Consider the following 23,308-nt stretch of genomic DNA (forward strand, 5'->3'; position numbering starts at 1 on the left):
ATCGTACTAGAGCCAGAAATACCTGCACCTCACATTATATTACTTTCTCTAGTCCTTGGCATTTTTTGTGCTCCGGGAAGTTAGCTAACCAGACACTGACATATGTTTTTTCCCTGACACACAGCGCGGACATCCACACATTTTCCCCTCTTAAGTAAGACTAATAATCTCTTTTATTAGTATGGAACACACACATATAGCATGAGTTATTTTTCTCCTGACGCAGATATCCACGCATATTCGCCTCATAATAATACCGGTGCGTATTTTAGTAAAGAAAACAGTACACCTATAGAACGTGTTATATTTCTCATTTAGCCTGGACTGTTGTAAAGCTTCCATTTCCCCCGACAGGTAAGGGTAATAATCCCCTTTATTGTACATAACAAGCCCAAAAACAGAGACATTTCTTCTCGCCTATCCAGGATGCTGTTAAGCCCCCATTCCCCTGATAATTGAGAGCAATACCGGTAATCTTTTTAGAACAAACAGGTACAGGACGAATCATACTTCTCACTCAGCTTGGATTAGTGTAAAGCCGCCATTTGCCCGACAAGTAGGAGTAATAAGTCCGTTTTATTAGTTCTGAACACACACCTACAGCCCGAGCGATTTTTTTCTCACTTAGTCAGGATCATCGCACTGCCTCCACTTAGCAGTCATTATCCCTTGATGTATAACTGTGGCACTGGGAGCACTTTCTCACACCACGCCACTTATATGCAGAGGCCAGTGTATAACTTTACTCTTCCACTCTGCCTGGTGATTTCTCGTGTGTTGCGGGAACAGTTCAGTCAGTTTTATGTGTCACTTTTCTGCATTTATTCATTTCCAGTTCTCCCTGCTCCATTCACGTTCACAATCAGCTTTTTCAGTGTCTTTTCTGCATCATTTATTCACTTCCACCTCTCACTGCCACACCCACGCTCACAGGCAGCTTTATCAGTGTCGTTTCTGCATGTATTGACTTCTAACACTAACAGTCACACCCACGCTCACAGTCAGCTTTATCAGTGTCTTTTCAGTGTGTATTCACTTCCAACTTTCACTGTTACAACTACGCCCACAGTCAGCTTTATCAGTGTCGCATCAGTGTATATTCACTTCCAACTCTCACCGTCACACCCACGCTCACAGTCAGCTTTATCGGTGTCTTTTCTGCCTGTATTCACTTTTAACTCTCACGGTCACATTCATGCTCACTGTCAGCTTTATCAGTGTCTTTTCTGCATCATTTATTCATTTCCAACTCTCACTGCTACACCCACGCCCACACCAGCAGACTGAACCGTCCCCACAACACAAGAATCCGCCAGGTGAGTGTCTAGTGGAGGCTGTATATCCTGCTACTCGTGTCTCTGTGCCTAATGGACCACCCATTATATACTGCTACTTATGTCTCTATACCTTATGGATCACCCTTTATATACTGCTACTCGTGTCTCTGAGCCCTGTGGACAGCCCATTATATACTGCTGCTTATGTGTCAGTGTTAGGTTGAACAGATCCAGAAATATCATAGTCACCCCAAACATTATTTTACCCTGTGAAGACGTATGGTAAGCTTATTTTGGTTGACATTTCGCATATACCGATGATAACACGAGTGAATTAGCCGCTCAGTGTATCTTCTCACGCGACTGGAATAATTTTTCGTAAGCTTTTTCTCTTATGGTTAAAGCATGAGTAAGCAGTTAATCATTAACTGATATAGTAAGGTTCGCAATTTTTCTCATTATCATTATTGTTATTTATTATTATGATGATGATGATGATGATGATGATTAATTATTTATTATTATTATTATTATTATTATTATTATTATTATTATTATTATTAAACAGTTTCTTTTATTTTACAGAAACTGGGCACTGCTTCAACCATCTCTGTCGAAGGTAAGATGCCTGGTGGTGTACTTGCATGCCGAGTTAACAGGTACGTGAAAGTTCTTTATGACGAGGCAGTATTTTAAGTATTTATTTGGATTCTGGAAATACGGTGGAATAAAACAAGCATTATATATTTTCTCGTATCAGGCAAAAAACACCAAAAACGGGCATTTGAAATTGACCTTTTTTTTTTTCTTTCTTTCTTTTTTTTTCTTCTTTTTTTTTTTTTTGCTCACCCCTTCAATCCGATGACGTATTTTCATTTTATTCTTTATCTCCAGACGAATATATTCAGACTGAGAGAATTTCCGCACTGGAAGGGTTAGATGTGGCCTTCGTCAACCCCTTCAAAACTGGGGGCCTTTCGTATGATGAATATTATCGTCTTGAAATGGGTTAAGTGGACCTTGAGAGACGTCACAGGATCGAAGGCTTTACATGGGAAGCTCTACAGTATATTCAGCCTCTCACCTGCCTTGAAATTTTAAGTCACTGGGAGAGGTAAGAGAAAAAAAAAGAAAAAAAAAAGAAAAGAAAAGAAAGAAAAGAAAATAGAAAAGAAAGAAAAGAGAACAACGAAAGAAAAAGAAGAAAAAGAAAACAAGAAAAGAAAGAAAAGAACATGCATCCCAACACTCCAACTCGTTCACTGCGATAACGTTATTTTTGCCTTTCATTTTTCCTCTCGATGGACTGTTTTATTCTGATTTTTTTTTTTTTTAGCAACTTTTCGAACTGGAGGCACGAAATTATAGTGTTCCTTAAACCCTTCCCTGTTATAGTCGTTTCATCTTAACTTGGCCCAGATTATCGTTCCTCTGCATGTAACTCGGTGGTATCATAAGGCAATACTATGGCTTTATACCCTCTCAGTAGCACTTCTCCTTAATCAGCGTCATATTCTAAAGTTGATCTCTTCGTATTCAAGAGGGAGGGACAGCCATTTTAGGCCAAGTTAGAGTGAAAAGGGTATAGAATCTCCCTTAGACTGAAATAATAATAGTCTGTAGGAAGAACAGTTATAATACGCCATATAGTTAAGGAGGCTAATGCTTTTACTGTACAGCACGACACCAAGAACGAAGTGAATTGTTCTTTGTATCTCAAAATAATAATAATAATGATAATAATAATAACAATAATAATAATAATAATTTGAGTTGCAATTACCATAGGAACAACCTCCTTATACCGTTGCAGAATTATCCTCTTCAGTGTAATGTCCCTTTTTGTATTATATTCATGTTATTTCAAAGGATTTCATTCACCCGAGGATAGAGTTTTAGAGCTGGGGGAGTTAGGTATATCTTTTGTCAACACCCTCACTAAATATAACCTTCTGGTGGTAGTAAGAGTCTGTCCGTCGCTGAAGAAAATCGTCTGCTGGTAGTGATACGCCATCGGACTGAAGCGGTTACTAAGAGAAGTACTTAATTTATCAACCACGCCGAGATGACAAGAGCCACAGTCTTCATTTAAAAATCCATCGTACCCAGTTGGTCGTAATCCTTTGGTGTGTGTGTGTGTGTGTGTGTGTGTGTGTGTGTGTGTGTGTGTGTGTGTGTGTTGTGTGCATCATTGTCATTATACCACTGTGTTGACAAAAATCTTATCTCTCGCTCTTTTCCCCTCCATCCCTTTCCGTGTGCGCTTATGCTTAATTAATCTTACTTATCTGCATTTTAAGGCTTTAGTTATGCTCGCCATTTCTCATTTTCGTATTGACACTATAATTATCTGATCATTATTAATATTTATTTATTTATTTATTTATCTTCGTCGTCGTTGTGGTTCTTCTCGTCGTCGTCGTCACCACCGTCATCGCTATATTCCCCCATATTTCACCACACTTTGTCAAAATTGTATTCTCATGTTTTTCATTTTATTGTGCAGTAGGAGTTGCCCTGGACAAATCTTGTCTCTAATACCTAATCCTTTATTGTCATTCAGTAGTCGGGTTGGTCGCATGGATAAAGAATTAAACTGCGGATTAATCTCGTCTGTCACAGAAAAGAAAGAAAAAGAAAAAAAGAAGAAGAAAAAAAAAAGAAAGTGGGGGAGCTGAATTTTAGTGGTGGTTTGTCCATGTGGAGAGGATGGAGAGAGAGAGACTAAAGAGGAGAGTGCATGTAATGAAGTGGAGGGGGGGAGAGGGAAGGGGAGACCGAGGATGAGTTGGAGGGATGGAGTGGAGGAATATGAGAGAGGGGGATGTGAGCTTGGGGGAGGGCAGCGAAAAAGTAGGTGACAGGGCTACATAGAGGCGATTTGTTTGTGGCCACCCTTAAGGATTAAAGCGTCTAGTTATAAATGGATAGATAGGTAGATTGTAGACGTCTCTCACCTAGAAGGCCCATCGTCACATCACATCAAATAAAAAACACAGCTCAGATCGATATAGCATTAATATAACCGTAAAATGTCAGAACTCACTAATGCTCCTGTGACTCAAGCTTGGCTAAATATAATCGTCCTGCGTTAGATTAAATACGAGATTAAAGATTTGACACGACCATGAGAGGATTATTGGAAACGGCATTAACACTTTGCAAGCTTCTGTGACGCACCCTCGGCGAAATAACATCAGCTGGGACACTCTCTCTCTCTCTCTCTCTCTCTCTCTCTCTCTCTCTCTCGTCAGGATATTCAGCTGGTTAATCCCCTCTAATAGCCTCTAATCGTATTCCCGCACTTAGCCAGTAATGATATGCATTATTAATCGGATACTTTTTAATCCAGTGACTGCGTAGGGTTTGGCAGAAGATAAGCGGTGGACGGGAGCGAGAATAATGCAATGAGACCATCTCAATCTAAGGCTATGAACCAATTTTGACTATATGTGACGCAGGGCACCGAAATGGCGGGGGACAGGCCGATGTGGAGGCGATTTGTTTGTGGTCACCCCTTGTGGGATTAGGGCGTCTGGCTATAAATAGACAGATAAATAGTTTGCTATATCTGTTAGTAAGAGTATACAGAGGTCGTGGTATTGGAGAGGGATGCCTTCATGTGGTGGAATCATTATTCCTGAACATCTTCGCTGCTCTCTTCTACAAACTTCCCTCAGGTCTCTCCCCTGTCCCGTAAACGGAGGATAGTGGACTGAGGGAGAACAACTTCAGCCTGTAGTCCACTGGGTTCACGTTTCAAATGAACCTGGGGCTGTAAACTACTACTACTACTACTACTACTACTAATAATAATAATAATAATAATACCACTACTGCTACTACTACTACTACTACTACTACTACTACTATAACGACTACTAGTACACCACCTCCTCCTCCTCCTCCTCCTCCTCCTCCTCCTTAGATGGCATGAATATTATATTTTTTATAAAGGTTTGTATAAAAAGACTCGAGCCTCCACAGGTGAATAAATTCCTTTAACACCTTCATTACGGTGACTTAAAATTTCATTGTCTTGATACCTCCAGACGCCTTTACTCACCTCATGACTAACTATAGGCGTTATAATACCCTCGTTGACCCCTACACTACGAAATGTCTCTCGCTGAGGCTAAGTCGTCTAGGCAAATCAAAAACACAGTGGAAAAAATAAAGTCCTTGAGATGAATGGGTTAAATAATGTAACTCACAGCAGCTCTTTTCATTTCAGATGGTATCCTCAATTGTTTCTTTCATACTAAAATTTAAATGATTCCCTTCAGTCCCATGACGTATTTCTCGTTTTATTCTTGTTACCGTCAGACGATTTCATTCAACCTGGGATTTACCTTTAGTAATGAAAGGGCTAATGTCATCTATATCGATTTCCTCCGGTTCCAAAAGTCTATCCGCAGCTTAATAAAATCGCACGATTGGAGCAGTAACACCAAAAAATAAGTCCTGGAAGTGAAGGAGTTAAGTCTGTACCTTTTGACCTCATTCCCTGTACTGTTGTCCACGCTTCACTACTTTCCACCATTTGTACAGGTAGGTCTCAGTATAGGTCATGAGCGTGTCCCAGAATATCACAGCGTTTATCATACGCCTGTTACTGTATTCTGGGGGGAAACTTGTGAATCAGCTTGACATGTAGCACAGGAACTTTAGCAGGCAATCTTTCTGAAATATTTACATTACTGGGTTTTTATTAACAAGTAAATACAGCAAGAAAGCGACTTAAAACGAGAACTTATTTTATCAGTATGTTAAGTTGCAATGCTCTCCATTTCCCCCCCTCCCCCACCATCTCACTCCTGTATCCTTGCTACTGTGTGTGTGTGTGTGTGTGTGTGTGTGTGCGCTTAATAATTCCTGTTGCATCCATTCCTTAACCTCTTCAACCCTATGACGTCGTGCTTGGTCTATTTCTATCACCGCTAGACCATTTTATTTACATTTAGAGAGCTTATCAAACAGGGAATGTTAATATAGTCTTAGATAACCCCCATCATTATTGCAAGTCTATCCTAAGATCAATTAGATCGTCTGGAGGAAGCAAGCATAAAATAAGAAACTGCGTCATCGGAATGAAGAGATTACAATTACCACCTTTGTTTTAACTACATATCGGAACTCCTTCACATTCTCCGTAACAAACAGCCTCGTCACAATTTGTTTCCGTGCTTTTGAATAACACCATCACTTTTCCTCTTGCCTTCATCATCTTTTAAATTTCAACTTTTACTGACATCATCAAAATGTAACTATTTACCTTTGCCCCCAAACACCACTTTACCTTCGGCTGACAGAGGTGCATACACGTCCCGTTCATTACCTCTTCTCCGTAGAATCATCCCTCACATTCACCTCGCTGAGTACCCCACCCATTTATTTAGTGTCATAAATGGTGACGTGACATATTTCAGCTTTATTCCATTACTGAACTAGAATCCGCAGTCTACTTATCATTTAGTCTCATAGCTTTATATATATACACAGTCAGTTTCATGTACTCTGAAGTCATTTACCGTTCCCCTCATACTCCTCAGTACCTTTCAGGGTGTTTGCCAGGCTACTTGTTTTAAAGCCTTATCCAGATCTGTAAATCTTAAGGGAAATAAAAGCTGTTCACTTCTAAAACTTCTGTCAGACGATATAAGCATGCTTATTATCTCATCAATATATCTTTCGCCGTTTTTGAAGCTACCGTGTTTTTACTATTCAGTAATTTCATTAACATCCGGTCAGTACTCGGTCTTATAGTTTTAGTACTGCGGTGAACAAGCAGATATCCCTGTGGTTCCCGCTTGCTCTTCTCTCACTCTCTTTGCAATACTGGATGCTGTGATATCTTCCCTCCAGTCCTCAGGCACTTTCCCTTGTTTCCACGCTTATCTATACAGCTGCCAACTCATCCATTTCCTCTTTCCCTCCTCATAGCAGAACTTCTCCATACACACCATTCGCCTGGGTCTGTTTACTGTCTTTAATGTGTTTTTAGTGGCGAGTATAGTATTTCTTTACTGATTCTCTCTCTGTCTCTCTCTCTCTCTCTCTCTCTCTCTCTCTCTCTCTCTCTCTCTCTCTCTATCTATCTATCTATCTATCTATCTATCTATCTATCTCTATCTCTCTCTCTCTCTCTCATCTAAGCCTCTCAGAGCCGGATAGTATAGCATTCATTTCCTTCACTACACTGGTAATCACTTTTTTCTCCATTTCTTCAGTGCTTCAGGCCATGCCAGTGACTCTCCTCCATCCATTCCCTTCACTCCCCTGCTGCTTCCACTTCCACATAACTTTGTACTTCTTTTCAAAAGATCCTCTAAATGTCCTGTGTTTAGTCGTGATATTAACCGTCTCCCAGATTCCTCGTTTACATCCTTCCCACTTTACTACTCTTTTCACTGCCCTCCTTTCGGTCACATACACTTCCATTTTTATCCCTCGCTCTCCCCCTCCTGTCATCATTCCTCCTGTCTTGGTTACTCACGCAACAAAAAACGTATCTGAGTGACCAGTGCTACTCGTGATGTCTAATACCAACTGATCATTTTTCATGCACATATGGAACGTTAAGGATACCCGCACTAATAACGGAAAAAGCGAATTGTTACCAGCAAGCGATACTGTGCATCAGTGAGTGAGTATGCCCGTGAATACCGTGCAGTTTTAAATTTTTTATTGAGTTCCTCGCCCCCGACTCTTTCTTACTGACAGATTCATTGATGCTTGAAGGAAACGAAGGAGAAAGGTGCATATTATCATCCACAGATGAAAGATAATATGCACCTCAGCCCAGTACGTCACATTCAACCGTCAGTGAATCCAGCCATGAAACTGAGGCAGGAGAGGCGAACGGACATTAGTATTTTGACGGTACCTCTCACGGGTTGCATTTGGCCCCATCAGGTGACACATCACATTACTACCATTGTAACTCATAGGCGTGAAAGATGCCTTGCTTGTAATATTATTATTGGAGTTTACATTAGGATTATTTGGACTCACCTTTGCTGATACGTAGGATGATTTGCTTCAGCCTCTTGCAGGGATGTAAAATGAATTCTTTCTTGAACGCTTGTGAAGGATGTGTATCAGTAGTGAAAGATACTGTGTGACTATTAGACAGTTTCTGTTAACATCTCACGTGACTTTTCACCCTAAAATAAGACGTATGATACTTCCTGTCATCCATATATGTTTCCTTTTAAACCGTTTCATTTTACAAGGTGAATTTGCTCATACAGAAATGAAAATATCTGAAAGTTACTTCAGTATAATATTTCAAAAGCTGTCTTTAGACAAACTGGATCTTGGCCTTGCTTAGTTTCAGCAACATCTGCAATCACAATCTTCCACACACCCTCCTTCATTCAGATTCACACTCGTTCAGTCTCTCAAATTCACACCTCCCCATACATATTTATGGGCACACTCATTCACGCTTCGCTCTCAAACACTTGCACACTCACTCGCCTACTATCTCGCTGTTGCCCACACCCATGTTCTCATGACCCTGCTTACCCACACCAACGCTTACTCTCACTTGCAGACTTACTTACTCTCATCCACACCCTCGCTCTTACATACACCCTCCTTCTGTCCTACCCATTCCTTCACTTATTCTCACTTACTCTAACCCTTACCCACACTCACTCATTCTCTCATCCAAGCCGTCACTCACTCTCACCCACACCGTCACTCATTCTTACCCACACCTTCCCCCACTTTTGTTTACACCCTTTCTCTCTCAAATACATCCCTTACCCAGCTGCATGAACACCCCTCATTATCTCCCACCCATATCCTCACTATCATCCACACGCTCACTCACGTACAGTACACTCCCATTCACAAGCTCACTCATCTCACTCGTACCACACATCCTCACTCTTACCACACATTCTCACTCACCCACATCCCCACTGTCACCCACATCCTCACTCCCACCCACACCCTCATTCACTTTCACCCACACCTTCTTTGGCGTTCACCCTCTCCCACTGTCTTCCATAACCCCATAACCCACATTCTCATCCTGACATGCAGCCACATCCTCTCTCCCACCCACACCCTCATTCACTTTCACCCACACTCAGTCATCCATAACCTCATAACCCACATTCTCATCCTGACTTGTAGCCACATCCTCACTCTCACATACACACTACTAATGACATAAACTCTCAGGTCACTCACACGGTTATCTTTCTTCTCCCTCACACCTACATCTGTCATCTTCTCTACACCGTCAGCCTGACTCTCTTGCACACATCTTCCTCTCTCCCACACTTTCCTCTTCCTCTTATCTCGTTCACAGCCTCCTCTCCATCCTCCCTTTATCTCTCGTACCTTCCTTTTTCTTCTCTCTTTTCTCACCCACACATTCTTCTCCTCCCCCTCCCCCAAATATTCGTCCCTCTTCTCCCACACGAGCATACCTTCCTCTCTTCTCCCCTTCTCTCTCACACCCACACCTTCCCCTCTCCTCTCCCTTTCCTCCCCTCTCCTCTCTCTTTCCTCCCTTCCCCTCTCCCTTTCCTCCCCTTCCCTCTCCCTTTCCTCCCCCCCTCTCCCTTTCCTCCCCTCCCCTCTCCCTTTCCTCCCCTCCTCACCTATCCATCCTCTCCCCCACACGCCTCCCCAGTCATTAGTTCCGTGAATGTGTTGTCCTAATTTGCACGTGCTTAGTGTTGAAGGAAGAGCTCAAGCCTTGCCCTGCACCCCCCGTCCGTCGCACCTGACTCATGTTTTGTTGACCTGACTCTTACCTCGCTGATGCATGGCCAGAGGGAGAGGTGAGGGAGGAAGGAATAAGTGGAGAATGAGGAATAATTGAGGAGGAAAAGAAGTGGTATAAAATTTGGAGAAGGAGGAAGGGTGTTATGAAGAGTATTGCTAGTATTAGGAGGAGGACTTACTGGAATTGTAATATTAGGAGGTAGAGGAGGAATATTAGGAGTATTATAAGTAGTATAAGTAACATTAGGAGGAGGAGGAATATTAGGAGTATTAGAGATATTAGGAGGAGAAGGAATATTAGGACTGTTAGTTCGGAATAATAGGACCATGATTAGGAGCAGAGAGAATATTGGGACTTTTAGGTAGAAGTATTAGGAACATGATAAGGAGAAGGGAGAATCCATCTATCTATTGCCAGACGCCTTAATCCCGTAAGGGGTTGCCACAAACAAATTGCCTCCATGTCGCCCTGTCCCCCGCCATTTCATTGTTCTGCTCCCAACTAACACCGCCTTCTCTCATATACCTCGCCACTCCATCCCTCCATCTCATCCTTGGCCTCCCCCTCCCTCTCCCCCCTCCACATCACTCACATACACTCTCTTCGTCAGTCTCTCACCCTCCATCCTCTCCACATGGCCAAATCACCTCAGTGTGTTTCTTCTGACGCTTCCCATCACATCCACATCCACAGCAAAACGCTCCTTCACTTCCTCATTTGTCAGTCTGTCTCTCCATGTGACTCCACATGCTTCTCTCAAATAACTCATTTCCACTGCTCTCACTCTTGAATTCTGTCAATCCAACAAGGTCCAAGAATCACTTCCATACGTTCGAGTTGGTATCACAATACTGTCATGTAGTAAATTTTTCACTTCCATGCTAACTTCCCTGTTTCTTATCACTGCCTTCAAGGAACCAGCAACCTTTCTTCCTTGTTGTACCCTTTCAAGCACTTCATCCTCTAAACTTCCGTCCTTACTCATCACACTACCCAAGTACTTAAACTCACTCACATTCTCCATTCCCTCCTCATCCAACCTCACTCTACGTTCACTGACTTCACCTCTTTCGAAGACCATAACTTTTCTCTTCCCTACATTCACCTTTAAATTCCGTTTCTTACACACACTCCCAAACTCATCCACCAAGCCTTGCAGCTCCCCTTCGTCTTCACATAACAACACAGTATCATCTGCAAACAACAGTACAGGGAGTTTCCAAACACTGTCCTCTCTCATAAGTGCCGCTCCAACATCCACTGCCCTACCTTGTATCTCTTTTATTACCCCATCCATATACAGACTGAACAACCATGGAGACATGACACATCCCTGTTTCAACCCAACCTTCAAATAGAAATATTCACTCAGTTCACTATCCACACGCACTGCAGCCTTAGCACCCTCATACATACTCTTCACAGCATTCAACAAATTCCTATCTACTCCATATATTCTTAATACTTTTCACAATCCTTGTCTATCCACCCTGTCATATGCTTTCTTCAAATCCATGAAGACCGCAAACAACTTCTTTCCCTTCTCTTGACACTTTTCCACTAAAGACCAAAGAATGAATATCTGATCTACACAACCTCTTCCCTTCCTAAAGCCTCCCTGTTCTTCTCCAACTAATTCCTCTGTTATTTCCCTAACTCTGTCAATAAGTATCCTACCGTTTACTTTTCCTATTACACTAAGACGACAACTTTACTCTTCCCTACATTTACCTTTAGATTCCGTTTCTTACACACTCTCTCAAACTATTTGGAGGAATATTAGGAGCATGATTAGGGAGAGGAAGAGGAGTATTAGGACTTATAGGAGGAGAATCAGGAGCGTGAGTAGCGTTGAAGGAAGAGCTCAGGCCTAACACCGCCCACCGTCCATCGCACCTGATTCATGTGTTGTTGCTCTGACTTGCCTCGATGATAAATGCTCGGGAGGAGGGTGTGAGGGGGATGGAGTTGGAGTGATTGGGGAAGGAGGAGGATCTGGGAACGAGCAAGGTTAATATGAGAGGTATTAGTAATGTCACTGGGAGTAAGGCTTTCAGTAGATGCGACTGGAAGAGGAGTTTTTGGAGCAGTAGGAGAAGTATCAGGAGGAAGAAAAGAGTATTTGGAAAAAGAAGTGTTACGTGGAGGAGGAGGAAGGGCAGGAGATGAAGGGACAGAAGATTGTACACACACACACACACACACACACACACACACACACACACACACACACACACACACACACACACACACACACACACACACACACACACACACACACACACACACACACAGAGTCGCTATCGTCTCCCAATCCTCCAAGCGGCTTTTCTCACACGTATTCACTTTGATGTAACGAGACACACAGATTGCACGTTTGTTGATGAGGTGGACGATCACTATGGCGTTGTGGAGAGGACGAGAAGACAAAAAAAATAAAATCATCATCGTCGGCGCCGTCATCGTTAGCATCGTTTCTATCATCATCATCATCATCATCATCACCTGGAATGTAACCTTGACCCTCGGCTTGGCTTTTGTTTGATCTGCACCAGAATCGTATGAGGTATTCGCAGACGCAACCACAACATACAGTACCGTCAACGTAAAGTCATACAGTATACAGAAACCGACAACTACCGTGCGTCTTCACTGTCCCAAATTTATGAGAAGGAAGATGTAGGCCATGGTAATGAAAATCCCAGTGAAAATATTATTGTAATAGTCATCAGCATTAGCATAAGGAGGAGAAAATGCATAAAAAATGAATGTGGAAAATGCATTACTGCTGATAAAATGCGACAGAAAAATTAAGTAAACAATTGCCTACCAAAGCAATAAAAAAAAGTGTTTTTTGGATTATGCATGAGACACCTGAACTGTTCGTTCTACCTCTTATTATTTCCTTAAACCATCATTAGAGTTACCTGTGAAATATATATATATATATATATATATATATATATATATATATATATATATATATATATATATATATACCCGGAATTTCTAGACGTGGCCTCTTTATTCTCACTGATTTATCACTGAAAAGGTACACAAATACAAAAAAAAAAATCACTAAAACTGTCAAAATAATCGAGCTACCGCCAGACGATTTCATTTAACTTAGGGAAGCACTCTAGTTGGCTTCACGTAACCACTTCAGTCTGAAAACTCTGCCCTAAAGTGAATACAAGCTTCTGGAAACAGCTTGAATGAAATTGTAGACGCCCTTGTAGTGAAAAGGCATTTAGAAGCTCGTGCCTTCATATTACTGATGACGGGAGACCAGTCTTAAGCCAAATCAAACTGACTGGCAGTAGTAAGAATATGAATAGTTAAGACTTCCATTATCGTATAAGGGTTTGAAACTAGTTCGTTCACCATAACTTGGACCAGATTGTCTTCCTTTTTTTTGGCTTATTTGACGTAGCTCAGTGGTGGAAAAAGATATAACAACGTCTCAGTATCCTGTCAGTAGCACTTCTTCATGACTAGCATCATATTCTACTGTTAATCTTGAACTGATCCCTGGAGAAACAGGGATGGCAAATTTTGGTCAAGTTAAAGGAAAAAGACTGCAGTGATGGTCAAGTGATTAGAGAGGTCGTGTGTTATTAAAAAAATGACCCTGGCTGAATCCCAGGCTGGGGCAGAGGATAGTATGATGAACTGAGTTTCGTGAAAAGAGATTTTTCTGATCTTAAGATCCACCGACATGTCATATAACCACCCACAGACAGTCCTAGCATGTATTCGATATGGACGGTCGGTATTAGTGCTGAAGTGGTGACGTGTGAAGGTGTTTGTCATTTGGGAGGACTTCTGGGTCACAGGGAACGGGCTGTCAAGTCTGTGGTTGGAGAAGAAGACACGTACAAAAATTCTCTTGATAATACTCACTGACAACGGTGAGATTGACGACGGCTGTGGTGGAGGGCGAGAGGAGGTAGTCGACCCTACAGGTGTACACGCCTTGGTCTTGTGCGTGGGCAGGTTCGAGGGATAGCGTGGGGGGTTCCGAGGACGGGATGAATCGAGCTCGTCCTCCAAGCTCGCCCTCGTCCGCCCACCCCACTCCTGACGTGAACTCCCCCTCCCGGGCATCGTAGCTACAGGGAAGAAAATGCTTTTGTTGGTGGAGAAAGAGAACCTGAGTGAAAGTGGATTTAATTGTGGAAAAAAGTGAGTGGTGGAGATTATAACATTCAACAGTATGGAGAAATAGAATAAAAGTGAATGATTAATGGGGAGGAGAAGGAAGAGTAGGGGAGATAATAAGAAACTGAGAAAAGTGAGTAGTAGAAAAAATGAAGACAAGTGAAGGATGGAAAAGAATGAGACATGAACCACTTCTGCTGAGCGTCATAGCTAATGGGAAGAAAATGGTTTTACTGGTGGAGGAAGAGGACAGAAGTGAATGAGGAAGGAAGCTGGAGATAAGAAAAGAAACAACGAAAACAATGCGTGATGGAGCCCCCCCCAAAAAAAAAAAAAAAAAGTGAGTGATGGAAATATGAATAAAAGAGAAAGACTGACCATTGAGGAAAAAAAAATCATCAGTAAAGAAGCAGGGGAAAAAAACAGTGAACAGAACATCATCCGCTCAGGCTTTCATCATGCCTGAGTAGTGGAGATAAGAAGAGAGAAAAACAAGTGCGTTGTGGAGATGAGAAAGGAGGAAAAAAACTGAGAGATGGTGATGAGAAGAAACAAAACAATGTGGACTGTTGAGATTAAAAAAAAAAAAAAAAAGACAGGCTAGAGTAAAAATTGGAGGAAAGTGTGTGATGGAGACTCAAGAAACAGATAAATGATGCCTGTAATTTGGTGGTGTAGAAAAGGGAGGGCGATGAGAGAAGTCACTGGTGGGTAAACTGAAGGAAAATGATGATGATGAGGAGGAGGAGGAGGTGGAGGAGGACGAGAAGGAAGGAAGAAAGGGAGGGAGGAAGGAAAGAAGAAAAAAAAGAAGAAACGATGAGAAGAGAAACCGCAAGCAGAAGAGGGAAAAGGAAAGACAGAGAAGGAGGAGGAGGAGGAGAAGGAGAAGGAAAATGCGGAGGAAGTGAAGGAGGAGAAGAAAAGAGGAGACGTAAACTGCCCCAGCCAAGCATCGTAACTGTCTGCAAGCAAACGGTTTATTGGTCTCGTCACTCTGAGATGCCCAAGATTCGACCGTCGTGAAGAAAAGAAGAAAAAAGTGAGAAGTGGATATGAGAAGGGAAAGAAGTAATGTGAGCAGTGAATAAAAATGATGAAAAATGAGGGTGAAGATAAATATAGCAGTTGTAGTAGTAGTAGTAGTAGTAGTAGTTGTAGTTGTAGTTGAGCCCCAGTTTCATTTGAACTGTGAACCCAGTGGACTGCATGCTGAAGCTGCCCTCCCCCTGCATCCCACTATCCTCCTTTAGGGAGATGGGGAGGGAGCTTAGGGACGTTTGTATAACCAGGCAGTGGGGAGCCTAGTTATTTCGGTGTCATCACGTGAAGGCATCTCTCTCAAGAAAAGATAAGTGAATGAGAAAAAAAAATAATGTGTGGTGGAGAAACGAAACGGAAAAAGGAATTTGGGTGGCAGAGAAAACAGAAACAGAAGAAAACTTCAATGGTCAAAAAAACTGGAGAAGGAAAAGTGTATTGAAGATAAGACTAGGAGGAGAAAGGAAAAGCGAGTAGCACAGAGAAGGAAAAAAAAAGTCGCTGGTGGGGAAATAGACGGAAAAAAAGAAGGGAAAGAGTAAGAACGTCGTAAGTATTGGGGGGAAGAAACGCTTTATTGATTCTCTCTCTCTCTCTCTCTCTCTCTCTCTCTCTCTCTCTCTCTCTCTCTCTCTCGTGCATATATGTGTCTGTTTGTCTTCGTCTTCCTCCTCCCTCTTTGTTTGTCTCAGCTCACCAAGATTCGACCGACGGTTCCCGGGGTTATGAAGTGAGGACGTTCGACTGCCATTGGCCGAACCAGGACGGAGGAAGTGAGGAGTGTAAGTTGAGAAGAACGGGAGATGAAAAGTGAGTGGTGGAGAAAGGAAGAGGAAATTTAGTGGTGGAGAAAAGAAATGGAGAGTGGTGGAGATCCGGATGAGAAAAGGAGAGTAGTGGAGATCTAAAAGAGGGCAGGAGAGTGGTGGAAGTCTGGAAAATGGAGAGTGGTGGAGATCTGAAAAAGAAGTGGTGGAGATCCGGATAAGAAAAGGAGAGTGGTGGAGATCTGGAAAAGAAGAGTGGTGGAGATCCAGATAAGAAAAGGAGAGTGGTGAAGATTTGGAAGAGAACCTGATTGGCGGAGAAAACAAAATCATAGAGTATCTGGAAAAAGAAAAGCTTGGATTAGAAAAGGAAATTCAGTGGTGGAGATAAGGAAAAAAAAATAGTGGACAAAAGATAAAAGCGTGATGGAGAAGAAAGTGTGGTGTGGGAAAGGGAAGTAAATTTTTGAGGAAAGAAGGAAAGTGATTGGCAAAGGAATTGGGGGGGAGAATGAGTGGTGGGAGGAATTGAAGATGAAAATGAATGAACAGGATGTTGAAAGAAAAGAGAATTGCGGGTAAGCTGAAGAAGAAAAGGAGCATAAGAGCAGTGGGAGGAACTGAAGGAATAAGTGAGTGGTTGGAGAAACTAAAGAAAAAAAGAATAGAAAACTGATTACATGTAGTGGGAACAATTGACGTGAAAAATGAAAAGTAAGTGGTGAGAGAGACTTAAATAATGAGACATAAGAAATGAAAATGTTGTAAAAACTTAAGAAGCAAAGGAGAATGATAAACGGAAGAAAAAGAAGGAGGTCGGGAAAGAATTTTGAAGAAGAAAACGAATACTTAAAAAAAATGAAGGAGAAATCAGATGAGGAAAAGAAATGATGAAGGGGATACTGAAGAAAGAAGTGAGTATTGAAGAAAACGAAGGAGAGTATAAAATGAATGGTGGAGAAAACTGAAGCTGGTAAACTGCAGAGACAGCGGGGGACATGAAACTCCCTCGCCTAGGATTCAAAGTTGAACCAGGTGGGAGGCAGGGAAGGAAAGTTTGTGCCTCGTAAGTTTCATTTTTCTCTCCTGGACTTGGCGGGAATGCAAGCTAGTGAATAAATGATGACATTGGACAGGGGAGGGTATGTGGAGTGTTGAGGACTTCACCTATAGTAAACCAAATAAAATCGTCTGGAGGTAACAAGACCATAATTGTACCTGAAAAAGTCCATGCACTGTCTACTGTAGAGGCGAACCTTCTTGCAGTCAAAGTGATGGCCAGAATTAACAGGAATATAATATGAAATGCCTGATCGTACTGACGGAGTTGGGATAGCATGTGAATATCTGTTGACGTCGGAAGAGAGAGAGAGAGAGAGAGAGACTTCCCTTTGAAAAGAGAGTGTCTGACGGTAAAATGAATTAGGTAGAAAGTAGGCCATTGTACAGAGAAAGATAAATGTTGACTATACCGTGGGAAAAGAGTGGTGGTAAAGTGGCTGAAGACTGCTTATGAACAATATTCTCCCCATAAGCCTGGTAAAATCATCTGTCAGTGGCATGAATAAAACATTAGGGGCGTCATCCTGCTGAGGGTGTTAACGTGTGATTTACTGATGACAGAGAAAAGCTTGAGGTGGGTAGGAGGTGAGCTGAAGATTTCCTTTGCAATAATTTCCCCATAAAGTGATTGTAAGCGTCAGGTGTTACTGTGAATAATGTAAAAAAAAAAAAGAAAAAAGAAGAAGGAAGAGAAAAAATGTCCTCGTACTGAAGGAGTCAGCTTGTGGATAGTATGAAATTTTGACGATGTTGAAAGTGGTGGATATCAGGAGAGATGTAGTATATATATATATATATATATATATATATATATATTTTTTTTTTAAGAGAAGTCTCCGCAAGTCTGAATAAACTGGATGGCAATAACATGTAACATTTTTAAAGAGGCATTAATGTACTGAGGGACTTAATATTTGTGATGACGCAGGGAAACATTTCAAAAGGGGTCATTACATTTCATTATACACTTTTCCTCACAAAAAAAAAAATTCAAGGTGGAAAACAAGAGTAAGTTAATGACAAAAGATGCGATCATAATTAAGGGAAAGTGTATTATTTTCGTATTAACGCTGGTAACGATAGAAGTTTTTATTAGCCCAGAGAAGACCTTTTATGATGAAAGACATAATGAAGGCGGTATTTAAGCCCGCAAATTCGTGAACTCTTTAATTAGATCGTCGTGAGGTAGGAAGGATTAGTGATAGGTAATCGGATTGAACAGAATAATGACGGAACCATTGGGTATTAGTAGAACTAAAGACATCCAGTGCACTAATGAGAGAGAGAGAGAGAGAGAGAGAGATCTGTCGTGGATGTAGGTGAAAATTAAGACATGAGTTGCAGTGTGTGTGTGTGTGTGTGTGTGTGGCCAGGTCGGTGGAAAGGTGGCCTGCATTCCCAATGGATCCAGGTTCGATTCCCGGCTGGAGCAGGCAAGTTTAAGGATTCAAATTTCGTTAATGCAGACTTTACTGAGCTACCAGAAAACCCACCGAGATTTCATAACTCCCCCTCCCCCGCTAATGCCAATACACCATTCTTTTGTGAGAGAGTCCTAGCAAGTATATGAAGAGTTTGTGTTAGCGCCGAAGTGGTGACATGTGGAGGTGTTATCTATGAGAACTGCTGGGCCTCAGGACACGTGCTTTGAAGCCTATGCCCAGGATCGGACACACGGAAAAAAAAAAAATGAGTTAGGTTGTGAGAGAGAGTGATTTTTGATGTGGTTGAGAATGTGGATACTGGTGAGAATGAGAAAGACTGATGGTGACACTGTGAGTGAGGGCGATTTAGAGAGTGTGGATGTGGGTGAGGTGTGGCTGAGATTAAGGTGAGAGTGAAGATGAGAGTGAGTGAAGATATGGGTGAGAGTGAGGGCGTTAGATTGATGGTGCGGATGAGACTGAAAGTGAATGTGGGTGAGACTTGGGTGAAGAAGTGGGTGAGATTTGGGTATTAGTGTGGAGTGAAATGTGTGTGGGTAAGATGTGGGTGAGAATAAGGGTGTGGGTTAGAGTCTTGTACAAACTTCGTAGCTTCTTGTAGTGTGATTTATAGATCAATTATACATAAGTTGTACTCTTGGATGAGTGGTAATTATACGTGAGTAGATACGTGATGAGATAACCTCAGTTCCCTTTGTCATGCAATGACAGTAGAGGTAAAGATGAGTATGGGACTAAGTATAATTTTATTTGTCTTGAATAATTAACTAAAAGTCTCTCACACACGAGTGAAAAGTATAGAGTCGAGTCCCGCTGTTACCTCCCAGACTTTTCTTGCTATACCCCTTCTCTCTCTCCCTCTCTGTACAACCTTTCGGTTCTATAGCTAGCCCCCTTCTGACTCTTTAATCCCTTCCTTCTCGTACAGGAGAGCTAGTGTCACATGTACTATACATGTGGGATTGTTCTAGAATCTTGTGTGTGTCTGTGTGTATGTAGCGTTTCTGGTGACATACTGTAGTGCACGTGTGGCATTCCTTACAGAAATGCGGACACATTTCCTTTCCCACTGAAATTGCAAAGACATTTCCTTTCCCACCTAGCCTAACTATCATTAAGACTACACATTTGTGCTCCTATCTGTTATGATTTGTATTATTATAATGTGGAGTCCTAACAAGAGTGAGGCTGTGAATGTGAGAGAATGTGTGAGAGAGTGATCTGGGATTTGGGTGTTCGTGTGCATAATTGATGACGTCATAAAATATGGATAAGCTTAAGGCTTCCCCTCCATTAGATTCTGGAGATATATTAACTTATGGATGATTATATAATTCACAATGGTAGGTGGCAGCGCCCACCATCTAATCTCTCTTATATAGTGCAACGCCTTCAGTTGGTTCTACACTGAATAAGCAGCCATTAAGGATGGAACCATTTACTGTATTGGGTGGTAACCATACAAACAGCATATGTACATGTGATGGTCAAGGGGATGAAGGCTCTCCAATCATGTATTGTCTGTTAGAGTTGTGCCCGTACAAACCATTCCCCCCCCCCTCTTTTTTCTAATATATACTATATATATATATATATATATATATATATATATATATATATATATATATATATATATATATATATATATATATATATATATTGCGCTGATTACTTTTTTCAACAGAGGGAGGGTGTCTTGTAGTAATGAGGGTAATGAAGACGATACCTGACCTCTCCAGTCCAAAAAGTCTCTCAATTCGGAATAAAGCCGTCGGAAGGCAGGAAGGATGTTATAGAAAATACATTACCCAAATGAGATGCGTAACTCTTAGGAAGGGGGATATATTGCTCACATAATGCAGTTCAAGAGCGAGCGAGTGGTCACTGTCTCCTTGACTGTTTGTAGGAAACGACCTAACCCCCGGCACCTACGCTTCTGAGGAGGTGATCAAGGATTTGATGTTGTCTGGAAGGATGAATGTATGAATGATGACAAGGGAATGATAGGACGTGGACTGAAGACATATATTTGTATAATATATATTTAGGATCTACGAATCATAGAAGCAGAAGCGTGAAATGCCAGCAGTGTCGGAAAGAGTGTGAGGTAAGATAAAGGAACGTTATTTTGTGAATAGTACATGACTGAGAAATTTGAGTTTCAGTAACTTAAAGACGTCGCTTGAGCTGAGTATCCTTAATCCAGAGATAAAAACATGGGATTATATATATATATATATATATATATATATATATATGACCGAAAAAGGTATCAGGCATGCTGTACATTTTTAAGGGGTTTTGAGAGGAAATATTGTAGGCTATGCACTAATACAGCGCAAAAACCAGCAGGAGGTTGGGTGCACTGTGTGCTCAGCACAGTAGTAAAGCGCGCACGCACACGCACGCGCACAAGCGCACACACACACACACACACACACACACACACACACACACACACACACACACACACACACACACACACACACACACACAACACAACACATGGCACGAGAAAATAAGGACAGAAAATTCCAGTTCCTCAGACTGAACAAGGAGGTGAGGGTGGGTGGGAGGGTAGACGGGGTTGGGTAGGTGTTGGGTGTGCCAAGGGGGTGGCTGAAGGAGAGAAGGGAATGAGGAAGCGGTAGAGCAGGAGGCCGGGAAATCAATTAGCAGGAAGTACCCTAATCAGACCGACGGAATTAGCAGGTTGTCGCTTCGTTGTCTGCGCCGTCATCACTTATATTACCTCCCTCAATATTAGCAGAGAGAGAGTGTGTCCTGATTACGCAGAGCTTCAGAGACCCAGAGAGACAGAGAGTCGGGCCTCGTTGTGGTAATCAGTTTAGGGTACGTGGCTGGGTGGGTGGGTGTGAATGGGAAGGTGTGGGGTGGATAATATGTGAGACGTAGGGAGGCTAGGTTATTCTCTCTCTCTCTCTCTCTCTCTCTCTCTCTCTCTCTCTCTCTCTCTCTCTCTCTCTCTCTCTCTCTCTCTCTCTCTCTCTCTCTCTCTCTCTCTCTCAACAGGTCTCATTTGATCCTCATGAGCGTCGTGAATACACTAGATGAGAGCTGCCCATGTTGCAATAATCGGTTTAGGGTGTGTTGCGAGGTCTCCATCAACTGCTAGGGAAGGGAGAGTGATGAGGGGATAGGGAGGGATGGAGCGGGGTGTGGAGTTGGCATTTTATCTATTTTTATCCATGCATCTGAGTAACTGTTACTTCCTTTTCTTCAATAATTTTTTACTCTTTTACGTATCTTTTTCCCATTATCAAGTAATCTGTCTGCCACTCTTCTTCACCGTTACTCATTTCCTCCTCCTGCCTTGTGTTCCATATTATCGTTTCACTTTCTACCTCTCTTTGCCATCTTATCTCATCTTCGCTGTTTCTGCCATTTTTTTGCCTTTTCTCATATTCTTTGCCGATTTTTTTTATTGTCATTTAATATTTTTTCCTCTTTTTCGTACTTTATTCTTACTCTCTCTTCCGGTTTCATCATATCTCGTTTTCTGTTTGTCTTCCCTTTTCATCATTCCTCATATTCAATTTGTAAATTTCTTTTTAATTTGCCTCATTTTCCCTGTCAGCGTTTCTCAGTCACCTTACCTGTTTTTCCTCCTCTGGTCCTCTTTTCCAGTCATGGCTAACCTTTCTTACCTTTTTTTTTTTTTTTTTTCCATATAAAATTATTCTCCATTACTGCTTGTTTGCCATTTCGTCCCCCATTCTTTGTTTGTTGATTACGTTTTCATTGTATTTCTTTCCGTGTGGGATGATTTCTTCTTGTTTTGTCACTTCATTTATGTGTATATACTTCTTCATCCCAACCTTTATGCCTATTTTACCTGTTCTCATTGGTTTTTCTGAATATCTTGACGACATGCATGGTTTATCCCCTTCATACGATTTTATATTCCGCAGATAATGGCGATGAAAAAGGTATTTTTATTGAAAAGGCTAAATAAAAATGGGATAGAACACACACACACACACACACACACACACACACACACACACACACACACACACACACACACACACACACACACACACACACACACCTGCAAACAAGAGCCCTCCAAACACCTGCAAGTAAATCACACCCCTGCATACATGATACACACACACCTGCGTAGGGAGGCAAGGGGAGGAGAGTGGGAGCTGATAATGAGTATGACAATAGAGCTAATGCAGGAGGGAGGGGAGCAGTGATTCCAGGGTGCCTGCAGCGAAGGTGAATGACGGAAGTGAATGATGGAAGTGAGTGATGGAAGAGGGTGATGGAAGTAAATGATGGAAGTGGATGGTGGAAGTGGATGGTGGAAGTGGATGGTGGAAGTGAATGTTAAGTGAATGTTAAAAGTGAATTGTGTGAGTGATAGAAGAGAATGATGGAAGAGAATGATGGAAGTGAGTGATGGAAGTGAGTGATGGAAGCGAGTGTTGGAAGCGAGTGATGGAAGCGAATGGTGGAAGCGAATGGTGGGAGCGAATGGTGGAAGCGAATGATGGAAGTGAATGATGGAAGTGAGTGATGGAAGTGAATGGTAGACGGTGACTGAGGCGGGAATCATTGAGGGAAGGGTGGTTTCAGATACAAGCAGTAATAGTTAATGATCACAGTGGATGAAGGAAGTGAATAATGAACAAAGATTGAGGCAGGGAGGAATCGTGGTTTCAAGCACGAGCAGTGAAAGTGAGTGACCAACAGTTAAGCAAGTAGTGAAAGTGAATGTTGGACAGTAAATAAGTTAATGAAAATGAATGAACGTTTATTCATGAGGCTGAAAGTCAG

General features: G+C 41.9%; 1 protein-coding gene across 1 annotated transcript in view; it reads right to left on the bottom strand.

Annotated features, from left to right (window-relative positions):
* The window catches only part of LOC145404722 (uncharacterized), a 385,254-nt gene that overhangs the window by 268,962 nt on the left and 92,984 nt on the right, over window positions 1-23,308 (bottom strand). The window contains exon 3 of the mRNA XM_080276272.1: window positions 13,930-14,138. Coding sequence (XP_080132398.1) covers window positions 13,930-14,138 — 209 coding nt within the window. The remainder of the gene's footprint in view (window positions 1-13,929; window positions 14,139-23,308) is intronic.

This window comes from Coenobita brevimanus, chromosome 64 (genome assembly GCF_032717465.1).
Source record: "Coenobita brevimanus isolate Jiangsu-jjx chromosome 64, ASM3271746v2, whole genome shotgun sequence".
Taxonomy (NCBI): domain Eukaryota; kingdom Metazoa; phylum Arthropoda; class Malacostraca; order Decapoda; family Coenobitidae; genus Coenobita; species Coenobita brevimanus.